At 45.0% G+C, this 12,192-nt stretch overlaps 1 protein-coding gene across 1 annotated transcript in view; it reads left to right on the top strand.

Annotated features, from left to right (window-relative positions):
* LOC144752569 (poly [ADP-ribose] polymerase tankyrase-2-like) overlaps window positions 1-12,192 on the top strand; it is a 446,314-nt gene that overhangs the window by 143,948 nt on the left and 290,174 nt on the right. The window contains exon 10 of the mRNA XM_078640458.1: window positions 5,172-5,360. Coding sequence (XP_078496584.1) covers window positions 5,172-5,360 — 189 coding nt within the window. The remainder of the gene's footprint in view (window positions 1-5,171; window positions 5,361-12,192) is intronic.

A 12,192-nucleotide genomic window follows, 5' to 3' on the forward strand; every position in this document is an offset into this window, starting at 1 on the left:
GAGCGGGCTTCCTGCACTTAGCATGGGTCTGCCCTCCAGTGCAGGATTTTTGGAAGAAAGTGGTGCCCCACATTGCCCGGGCTACGCACATCGGGCTCCTTTTAGACCCGCTCCATTGTCTCCTGGCGCTGATACCCAGACCCAGGAAGAAAAAGTTGTCCTATAAGTTCCTGCAACTTCTGTTGGTCCTAGCGAGGAGACGAGTGGCTATCACGTGGATGGGCCAGAGGGCACCCGACCTTTCTGTTTGGTTGAGAGATGCGAAAGAATGGGCTCTAGCTGAAGAGACGCACATGCAGCGTACTCGCAGGGATGAGAAATTGCAAGAGGATCTGCTTGCCTGGAGGGTGTTGTGCATGGAGGGACTAACAGAGGATGAATCAGATGCCACCAGTGCTGAACTGTTTACTCCTGCTGATTCGGAGTCCGACAGTGCTGGGGAGGGTTCAGAGTTGGGAGGTCTCGATCGGGTGTAGGAGCCCTTTGTACCCACGCTGAGTTTCCTTACAATGTTTGCTTGTATACAGTAGGGATCCCCATAGGTCCAGCTGCTTCATAAGATCCATGCCTTAGCTTGTCCCCGCACTAGTGACTTACCTCCTTAGAATTTGTACTACTGATGCCTTTGTTGTTGTTTTTTAGGGGGTTTTTGGTTATTGTTGTCATGTTACATGTAACCAGAAGTTGGAGCGTAAAAATCAGCGAATGTATTGATGGTTTGGTATCCTTGGCGCACGTATGCACCTCCTTTCTCCTCACTGCATGCCTTGTTCCTACGCCGCCCAGCCTCCGGGATGTGGGCCGTATTTGGCTGTGTATTATTTTGGAAATGGCATGTTGTTATTCCTCCCGCGTATCTGCTCGAGGTGTCATTGTAAGATGTGCATACTCTGTTTTCGCAATAAAAACATATTTTCAAAAAAAAAAAATGTATACATCAATTCAACCTTCAGCATTTTTTTTCGAAGATTGCTTTCTTGTTTGCAATTACATCATTTAGGTGCGAGCTGAGAACATTTTACTTTTACAAACCTTATACTTCTTATTTATTCCACCATAATATTTGGAAATTCATCCAGGCTTTTTCTTATGTATTTTATTCCAAAGAGAATAGACTATCTTTATCCACTTCTTTTTCCTGCCCTTATCTTCACTGAAGACATAATTTTATACATTGGACATAACAAGAGAGTTGAGATAACATGTGTGAAAAATAATATAGTTTGATAATTATGATTGTGTTTGTTATGGGCTAACGTCCCAAAACAAATTTTCGTTGAATGGATACTTTTTTGCAGCTCCTTTCATTTTATAATGACCATTCTAATCAGCAAAACTGTGGATTTGCTGTGGGTAAAGCAGCTACTGCTCCTCCTTAGAAAAACTCCACCCACCTGTCAGATCTGCTGAGATGCCACCTGGTTATCGTGTTGCATATTTAAAAAGCATTATTGCCTACTCTATGAATCTAGAACAGGTTGACCCTCTGTATATTTGTGGCCCTCGTGCTTTTCCCACTGCTTTAATTGAACGAGATCCTGTCCGACATAATGTGTATACATTTCAAATAGGTTGCATGATGGAAAAGGAAGAATTGCTTGTTTGAAATCTCCACTGAACTAGAACCAGCCTCCCCTTTCACCCAGAAGCATAGCTGGAAAATAACAGAGATCTGAACTCTAACCTTCCCAACAAAATGAACTGCCTTACCAGTGACTGCTTTGCGGCGTGGATAGTGGAGCTCCATTGAGCCTTAACCTCTTGGATGCTATGGGAATTCCCCTGCTGTGCTGGGATTTCGCGATCCTCGCACATTCATGACGAGCTGGGCTCGTCATGAGCGTAGCAGGAGGCTACTGCATGACGAGCCCAGCTCGTCATGAGCGTCGAAGGGGTTAAAGAAGATCCTTTCAGTTCGCTATTGTGCGAGTAATGTCTATCTGCATCCTATACTGTTTGTTCTTTTTTAAGGAGAATTAGATTTTGTAATGGGTTCTTCTTTCGTCCGAATGCCTCAAATTTAAATTAAATGCCGCCTATGAAATAAAGGGAGTTTTATAAAATAGCCGTGGCTTGCACTTCTCAGCAGCAATTGACTCTCCACTTTGGTAATAATGAGAATCGTCTGCTTTTTCCAAAGCAAAGCTCAATGTGGGAATCAGAGAAGATAGAACTTCCTACAGAAGGATTGATTATCATAAATCTGGCTTGTTCAAGATTCAGAATTATAAATTGTTCTTGAATGGAAAGGCATGGAAAACAGGTCTGATTTCTTTAACTCGCTGCTCAAGGAACTTGATCAGCAGTGGAAACTCTTATGGCTTAAGCTTCCAGCTATTCTATTTATCCTTGCCGAGTGCTCAGTCCTGCACCATGAATAGAATATTTCTTTTATTAACCATACTTCACAAAGCTAGTGCTAAACAATGTTTTTAGAAATACTTACCATTGACTACTTCAAGCTGAAGTGATCTGTGAATATTAATTTATTCGGGCATCTCTCTGTAAAATGTTGTTAGTTTACGGTTTGCATTGAATACATTTCTGTGTTAAAAGACTGATAGGACCCTCTAGTGATATGTAAAGTTCACCCTCACATTCTATACCTGCATGACCTTGCTGCTCATATGTTGCACTGCTGGCACAAATAATGCAGGTTCTGTCATGTTTTACAAGATAGTCCTTTTTATGTCCCGGCATTATAGATTTAAAAGACTGTTTTGCATTGCAGCAAGTAGGTCTCTTATTTATATGTGCTATTGACATAGTAAAAAATATAGGAGAAATTGCAAAACCTATCCTGTGCAGTTGAGAGAAAATCCTTCAGAATTGTCTGTCTTGCTGTTGACATAACGGAAGGACTATCTTCTGTTGTCCTGAGATCTATTTTGTTTGCTTGGGTGGCTGGGGCATGCTTACAGGTTTGCTGATGAGCAGGCTAGTGCAAGTTTGATGTTTTTTTGCACGTCTGCTGGTTTCAATTTCAAACAAAACATGTTTCAAAAGACAAATATGTCCACCAGTGCACATCCCCGTTTGTTATTTTTCTCCAATTCAGTAGTAATTCAGTCACTTAGTAGAACGATTTCTTTCAAATTCCTCAGATATTTCAAGTAGTACACAGTCCATCAATATTTCAAAATCTTGTTTATTGATTATTATTCTTGCCACATCGTCACAGCCGACGCGCGTTTCGCCCTCCACGGGCTTTTTCAAGGCTGCAAATCAGTATACAAATACACACAATCAGTAAAAATATTTTTTCATTGTAGGCCACCTTTGCCCATCAGTGTTTGACCAAACAATCTAAATCATGTTCAGCCAAATTCCAACTCCCAGTGTAAAACATGCAACCATGCATCTTTTTCTAATAAAATGGAATCTAATGCCCTGCACATTATCTGAAGAAGCAATCTAGAGCATGCTTTAATTGAACAAAACACTTATATATCTTGTTATGGGGTCAATCTATTCAACAATATTGCATAATATCTGTTTAAATTGTCTTAGTCAATCCTTTTGCTCCAGATGACCACCACTTGAGCCTCAGTTACTTCAATTCAGTAATCAGCATAACCGTGTACCCATAATCACCAAATCTATCCATATTTAAAGAAAAATCATAAGTCCCATGCCTAGTCAGGCTGGTTGGGGCCTGGTGGAACTGCCAATCGAAATATGATACATTCTAAATACCGGCGTTATTTGGTCTTACAGGAGTAATAGGAGACGGATTTTTTATATCTTTTATTGATTTGTACAAGATTACGCCACTCACCATTCTACTTTGCTTTTGGTAAGTGGAAGCTTTTAAACATTAGTTGGCACTATTTTTGCACTTTAGATTATGACTAGGCATGGGACTTATGATTTTTCTTTAAATATGGATAGATTTGGTGATTATGGGTACACGGTTATGCTGATTACTGAATTGAAGTAACTGAGGCTCAAGTGGTGGTCATCTGGAGCAAAAGGATTGACTAAGACAATTTAAACAGATATTATGCAATATTGTTGAATAGATTGACCCCATAACAAGATATATAAGTGTTTTGTTCAATTAAAGCATGCTCTAGATTGCTTCTTCAGATAATGTGCAGGGCATTAGATTCCATTTTATTAGAAAAAGATGCATGGTTGCATGTTTTACACTTGGAGTTGGAATTTGGCTGAACATGATTTAGATTGTTTGGTCAAACACTGATGGGCAAAGGTGGCCTACAATGAAAAAATATTTTTACTGATTGTGTGTATTTGTATACTGATTTGCAGCCTTGAAAAAGCCCGTGGAGGGCGAAACGCGCGTCGGCTGTGACGATGTGGCAAGAATAATAATCAATAAACAAGATTTTGAAATATTGATGGACTGTGTACTACTTGAAATATCTGAGGAATTTGAAAGAAATCGTTCTACTAAGTGACTGAATTACTACTGAATTGGAGAAAAATAACAAACGGGGATGTGCACTGGTGGACATATTTGTGTACATGGTTCATGAAACTCTACTACAGGCTTGTGGGCAGATTTTCGTGACGGAATTTGCTTAAGGGTGAATAAGCATCCTACCAGTTGGGCACTCCAATATTGAGTATTCCTACAGGATTGGATTATGACTATGATGGGTAACATATCATTTTGATGTGCTGATCATTTATAGCAAGTTCACCCTCTCTTTTTGTTGATGCATGTTTCAAAAGACATTGAAGCATATTTCACAAAAGTTAACATTGCATATTTGGCATTCTGAGAACGGAATGGTGTGGCTAAAACATCACTCTAGTTGTTGCTTAGGCTTTGTGTAAATACAACATTTGCTATTTGTTAAAGGAGAAGATTAAGTAATTTTCTACATTGAACTTCCCTGAACCACTACAGAGTCGTACAGTAATTTTCGCTCAGATTTGCTACTTATGGGTTTACATAGTATAGAAAGCTAGAATTTAAAAGAGGCATACTGCCATTGGGTGTGTTTGGGTATTAAGTGGTCTGAATCCTTGACTCTGGTTTGAGATAATTCCTTACTAGCAGCACCCGATCTAAGAAGACACTAGTACATTTAGTCTAAGATAATTTTGCTGATGTAGTCAGTGTTTTGCATTTAGAATTCCTAGTAGGTTGGCGATTGCGAAGAGACAGCAGAGTGCAAACCTAATTAATTTGTATTTTGCAGCATTTGGATGTAGCTGCCTTGCTTATCCAATGTAACGCCTGTGTAAATGCTACTGACAAGTGGGCTTTCACACCGCTGCATGAAGCTTCACAAAAGGGAAGAACACAACTGTGTGCCTTGCTGTTGTCACACGGAGCGGATCCGTCTCTGAAAAACCAGGAGGGGCAAACACCATTAGATCTGGTTACAGTAAGTTTTGGACCTTTATTTAGGAGTGTGTCGTTCATGAATTCTCCACTGATCGAAATAACAAAGGGTCCCAGCCAGATGTTGGACTTCTACAAGATCTATTGCTGCTTTAGTGTGTCTTTTCTGTAATTTGCACTTCCCAAATATGTAGTTTTAACAAGACTTTGAAAATTGTCATTGTTTCTCTTAACTTTAGAAATTTAAAAACCTGCTATTTGTATTTGTTTTGTTCATGTGATGAGCTGGTGTAATAAATGTAATGCAGTAAATAATTATATATTCAAGGCATGTGTGCTGTAGATACACATGATTTGCATACTCCTGCCATCTAGCGTTGGGCCCGGATGTTTGCAAATTGTTTTTGCAAAAAAGTCTTTCCTAGTCATGAGGTAAGATGACCCCCACTTTCGGTAATAGTGCACATGGGCATTGACTCCACTGTCAGATTGTTTTCCTGCCAGAGGGTGAGAATGGAGTAAGAAAGTGTAGTATTTAGATTTCCATGCGTATACATGTGTAATGAAGACCTGCAACAACTATAGGTACCAGGGGAGGCGGTGTAGGAAGCTGGCTCTGTATATACTATACCAAAGTGAGTTATAGTGTGCACAGAGTCCAGTGAACCCCAAAAGGTGGGTAGACATAAAGTAGATGGCACCTCACTCTGTTTGTTGCAGTGTGGTCGAGCAGTAAGGCTTTATCAGAGGACAGTGTTAAGCATTTGTCGTACACACTCAGTCAGCAAATGAATTCACACACTCAAACTTACTTCAGATCAATTGTTTTTGTATTTGTTTTTGTTATTTTATTTCCCAGAACGAGGCAGGCCTGACACAGGTAAGTGATAAGTACTTTGCAGTAAATATACAGTTGCAGAACTCTTTGGATTTTAATTGAATATGCACTGTGTATTCACTTACAATATTGTCACTGAGAAATGCAGTGCTTAGTAAATACAGTACTTATACTTTGTATAGGATTTTTAGTAAAATTATAGATAAGTTACTTTTGAGATTACTTTTCTTACACAGTTCAGTATTCCTGGATACTGCACTGGGACATTTCCTGTAAACTGGTAAGTAAAGCATTTTTGTTAGTACAATTTTAACAAATATCTTTAGGTTTTCCAACTCCACACTTAGAAACTTTTCGTAGAAAAACAGTCAATGTTATCCTATGGAGGAAAATATTGTTATTGGTTTAAAGGTAAGTACTTTGTTGTGGGAGTTGGTGTTCTGGGGTTAGACTCCCGGGTCTCCCATGGTCAAGGATGCACTCTTGTTAAAACCTCAGCGGCACTAGGGCTGCCTGGTGCACAGTGCTGAGGCCCAATGTTACCTAATGGGGGGGATAGGGGGACTCCAGTTGGTGGCTGCTGACAAGCAGGCCACTGGGTTATGGGAGCAGAGTGCCTGTGGTTAAGCTCAGGGCACATGGGGGTATGGGCCAGCACAAAAGATGCACCCACAGCGGCACTAGGGCGCCGGGTGCAGAGAGCTGTTTTGGCATCGGAATCCCTGTAGCTTTCAATGGGGAGTCTCTGTTTTGGAAAAGCGCTGCAGGCTTGGGGACAAAGGTCTTCAGGGTGCGACCACCACTTGGAGCGGTAAGTTGGGATCTTGGTGGTTGGTTAGGCACCGTCGATTGGGCTACCCAAGGCTGTGAGGCATCGGATGCAGGGGTGCCTTTTAGGGTCGGATCTTCTTACCAGCTCCTGGTCGTGGTTGAGGGGACCTTCTGGTTTGAGGCTGCAGGCGTCCGCTTGAGGCAGGTCAGGGATCACTGAATCTCTGGTCAGGATCACCGTGGAGACCTCTTCATGGTGTTGGGTCACTCGGGCGGTGGGCGTCTAGTGCAATCTCGTGGATCCTTGCGGAGCTGGAGTCAGTTTGAATAAATCCGATGTTCAAGAGAGACAGAGTCTTTGGGATTGAAGGCAGGCAGGTCCTCGGGGTTTCTTGAAGTTGCTTGCTGCAGGACACCCCGGGATTTCGCTGGAGCAGGTTTGAGGTGCGGTCAGGCCGGTAGAGCTGGGCCCAAGTCAGTGGGCCTCCTCCTCTTGTTAGCTTCTGCACGGCTGTTCGGACTTCCTTCTTTTCTTCTTGCAGGTTCTTGTCTGAGGAAGCAAGGTTCAGGGGTGCCCCTAAACACTAGATTTAGGGGTGTTACAGATAGGTAAAAAGGTTGGGATCAATGGATCCTTTCCCTGGGGTGGGTTCACCCCTTATTATGCCACCCTCCAGTGGGAGGGGGGGCATAAGTTTTCCCTGGTTAGCTGGGTCCCCCTTTCTGCAAGATGGCAGGGACTGAGAGTTGTGCTTCACCTCGCCTCCCCCACCCGAGTGGTGTAGTTGGCAGAGGTGGGCACACCTCTCTTCCTCACTTGTTTTTCCCACTGTTTCTACTGCCCAAAGTGGGGGTCAGAACCAGTGGGGACCAGTTGCTGAAAGCAGCAGGTGGCCTGGGGAAGCTCACAAAGGCGGTAAGCCTTTGAAGCTTTCCCTTCGTGAACCCTGCCTTTAGGAATGTGGAATCTGACTATATGGTTACCCAAACTTTTTCCTGGTGTTTTGCTGGTTTTCGACTTAGTCTGGGGCCCTGAATAGCAGGGTCCCAGGCCAACTATCTGCTTTCTCTGTATAATGAACTCCATGTATTTTAAGTACATACCAGATTGGTTACTGGGTCACCCTTGTGAGCCCCTGTATAGTGTACCCTAGGTACCCAGGGCATAGGTGTACCCTAGGCCTACCAGGGGCTGCAGCATGTATTGTGCCACCCCTGGTTTGCCTTCCAAACTGACACCACAGGTCTGTTCACACAGCCTGGGTAAGGTGGTGTAATCACCCCTTACTTAGATATAGTATACCTATATCTACCTTTACATATAGACACATATACACCTATAAGCTACTCCTATGGTAGGCCTCGATAATCCTGGAGGCAGAGTGCTTGGTTTTATGTGAGAGGGTGCCCTGGCATGAGCTGAGCCCCTCTGCAGCTTTCGGAACCATCTCCTTATAGCTGTTCTATGATATAGCCATACCATATACTCTTAAGTGCATTATAATCCCCGCGGTTTATGCTAACTTTGGTTTGGCTTTATCAAAACATGTTGTGTAAGGTGTCAAACACTTTGGAATACTACCCCCCACCAATTCTGGCGGCGGGGGTAGCATTCCACCCTTCTAGAGGGAAAAGACGTGTATGTTACTGCTTTAACCCGGTTAAAGTTAAACAGAGCCTCAGCATCACAAAATGGATGCTGCTGCCACAGACATGAGTCTGACCACCTGGTGCTGGGGGAAACTCCAGCAAGGGCGGTCCGGACAATAGGTTTCCTGTCCAGGGAGGTGCCAGCACCTCCCCAGACGGGGGTTATGTGTATTGAGGCAGGGAGGGCTGCATTCACTGAATGCATCTAGACACTGCCTGGGGCACACAAGGTGCTCTATGCATAGCCCGGTTCAAAACTGTTGCTGGGGCACTCCAGCCCCAGCTCTGGCACGAAACTGGACAAAGGGAAAGGGGTGTAACCACCCCCTTCTCGGGTCCACCCATAGGAGGGACCTAGGCAGGTAATCCAGCCCCTTAGCTTGGTATAAGTATAGGAGCTGGGTCCCCAGGACTTTAGATTATCCTGGAACGAAACTTTGATACAGAACTCCTGGACCTTCAACATTCTATTCTGACTAGAAGGTGGAAGACATCTCCCTTGTGGTCAAGGAGTGACCACCCTGTTCAAACAGGCACCAACAGCAACTTTGCCGGTCTGTAGTTTCAAGGCACCCGCCTGAACCCGAAGACTCTGCGACTCAAGAACTGGGCGTCCAGACTTCACTGACCCCGACCCACATCCACAGCAAAGCTGAGACCCGTGGCGGACACGAGAGACGGGGGTCCGGACATCTTGGACATCCTGCATTTTGCTACCTGCACGCCTTTCCTGAAGCCTCGGTAAATTGTGCATTGGGGTACGAGAAGCCCCAGCCCGAGCATCATTTGACCTGAAGCCCAGGCCCCCACACTTCGCGAGTGTCCCGTGGGCCCCGCCTTTACATTTGTGCTCAACGCGTCTTCCCGGCTCCTTGCCAGTTGGCTAGTGAGCCCCTTGAAGTCGCCATCTTGAATTTGACTTGCGATCGGGTTGCTCCAGGCTCGCCCCAGCTTCCCTACAAAGGAGAAGCGCCACAGACCTTGCTGATCTGCAACAGAGCCAATCTCGACATCCTGCGTGGGTTGCGGTTACCAAGGCTTGTTGGGTCCAATCCGGATACCGACACTGCAGTCAACTAGATCCATCGTGGGACAACTCGAATCCAGCTCCTGGTCATCGTCGATGCCTCCTGGACCTCGTGGCTGAAGAGACAAACTCATTTTCTTCACCTTCAAGCACGCAACATCGCCTGTTTCCTTCCTGGTCACTGGCTAGTGACCCAGACTCTGTCCCCTCTGCTTTCAGGTTCTTCACATCACCGATCAACCCTTGGATCCACCCGGACACTTTTCCCCTGGTCGCCTGCAGCACTTCTTTGCAGCTCTCCATAGGAAACGACGACAAAACCCGACACGAAAAAGCAACTATACACCCGGCTTCCCTGGGTGAGGTAACACGAATACTCCGGTGCCCCCGTGGGTCTTCACTCTCGTAGTGTCCTAGTTTAAAAGGGTTCCATCCTAGTCCATCCGGAAGTGCCCTTAACTTGTAACTTTATAACTTTTACGAACTCCATAGAAAGTCAATGGGAACCCGCGCCTGTGTTTAGATACTGCACGCGGCTTCCGTGGGTCTCCTCCTTCCTAACATTTAGTTGTTTAGTGTAGCCCCAGCGATTCTACAGGCCCTAGGCCTGCTTTCTAACTCTCACGTGGTACTTATATCACTTTCTTAGTATATGGTTAGTAAGGCTCCTAGCTTATTGTGTATTAACTGTGACTTGTATTGTATTTTTACCTCTGACCTCATAAAGAGTGCAGAGGAGTTGTGTTTAGATTAAATACATATATATTTGATATATACCTTGTGTGGTGTCATTTCATTTGGTATTCAAGGGATTATATATGGTTAAACATCTTGCTTAACTCGCCTACTGAAGTCTTAGCCTGAAGACTGCTGGTTCATGCTACCACTAGGATAGCTTTCTATAAGGTTGACTTTACAACCACCATCATTAAGGGTCGATTAGACTGGTACAAGGTGCCCACTAGAACTAGTGGACATCATATGCCAGGCTAACTTCTCACACTGCCCATCCTGGAGGAGGATGCTTGGCACCTCGTCCCAGGATGTGCATTGTTTCAGGCCCCCGAGATTAGCAGGCTCTCAACCCAGGGGTCCAGAATCATGTCTGGTGGTGGCACCGGAAAGCAGCCACTCAGCCTGGACACTAGTGGTAGGTCGTTTTTCAGGGTGTAGTAGCAGTCGTTATTAGGATTGTTCACCAATATGGCTGCTATTCACAGCCAATTGGTGATTCTTGGAGATTTCAATCTGTGGTTAAATGGCACTATGAACACAGGCCTTCTCAACGTGATTCATTCATGCAAGGGCCTTGGCCTCTCTCAGTGAGTCTCAGGCCACCCTGAGAGGCCAGCCGATGACCCATATAGGGACTCATCGGTTGGACTTGATTTTCTCTGAGACCAACCTTCTCACTGTGGGGGACGTCTTACCCATGGCCTGGACTGACCATTCTTTGATAAAAAATGTTGTGAAGTCAGGCACCTATACTGCAAGGACATCTAGTCAAATGAGGGAGTACGTTAGCAGGGATTGGAGGTCTCTCACTCGGGAAAAAAAGGTGTGTCACCCGTGTTCAGGGTTGAGGAGTGTTTCTCCCCTGATATGCAGATAGAGGTGAACTACGCCCCCCTCTGCACGAAGAATACTTCGTTTTTGGATACCTCTGCTCCTTTAAAACATCATAGGAGTAGGGGGACAACCTCAGCTCCCTGGTTCACGGACAGCCTAAAAAATTTGAGGCTGGAATGCAAACAAGCAGAGAGGAGGCGGAGACATGCATACCTGGACAGGGATAGGCTCGCCTGGAAAGCCAAGCGGATGGATTATAAGAAGGAGATCCATAGAGTTAAGGCATCTCACTTTTCTGAGGTGATTCTCCATCCCCCGAATAGCTCCCGCAGTATTTTTAATATCATGAATAGCCTCATTAGTCCGGACGGTGCCAAGAATGAGTACCCCCCCCCCCACCTCCCAGAAACTCTGAGAACCTAGCTAGGTTCTTTCAGGACAAAATGAAAACGATCATTGATGATTTAGGGGTGGAGCAGCAACAAACCGGAATCGACCCTTTGGTATTGGCTGACTGTGGCAGTCCGCTAAAGCAGGTGCCGATGAATTTCGGGGCCGTCCCTGAACAGGGGGGAGATAAGTCCCTTTCGGAATTCGCGCAGTTGACTGCAGATGAGTTCAGGGGAGTGGCCCTTGGGGTTACATCCGGGTCTCTGCTTGATCCGATTCCTTTAAAAATCTGGAAGGAGTTCGAGGCTGAGCTCTTTCCCACGCTTCGGCTCGTTTGTAACCAGTCGCTCACTACTTGAGTGGTTCCACCTCAGTGGAAACAAGCGATGGTGAGCCCATTATTAAAAAAGCCAAACCTTGTTCTTGAGTGCTTGAAGAACTTCAGGCCCATCTCGCTTCTACCTTATCCAGCTAAAATTGTAGAGCGGGTGGTGGCAGGCACACTTTCTAGACACCTAGAACAGCATAAACTCCTGGAGGAAGTTCAGTTTGGCTTTCGGCCAGCCCATGGCACCGAGACAGCCTTGGTGACCGTGCTGGATGAGCTTCGCTGGCGGGCAGACAGGGATC

The sequence above is a fragment of the Lissotriton helveticus genome, chromosome 5_1 (assembly GCF_964261635.1).
Source record: "Lissotriton helveticus chromosome 5_1, aLisHel1.1, whole genome shotgun sequence".
NCBI classification, from domain to species: Eukaryota; Metazoa; Chordata; class Amphibia; order Caudata; family Salamandridae; genus Lissotriton; species Lissotriton helveticus.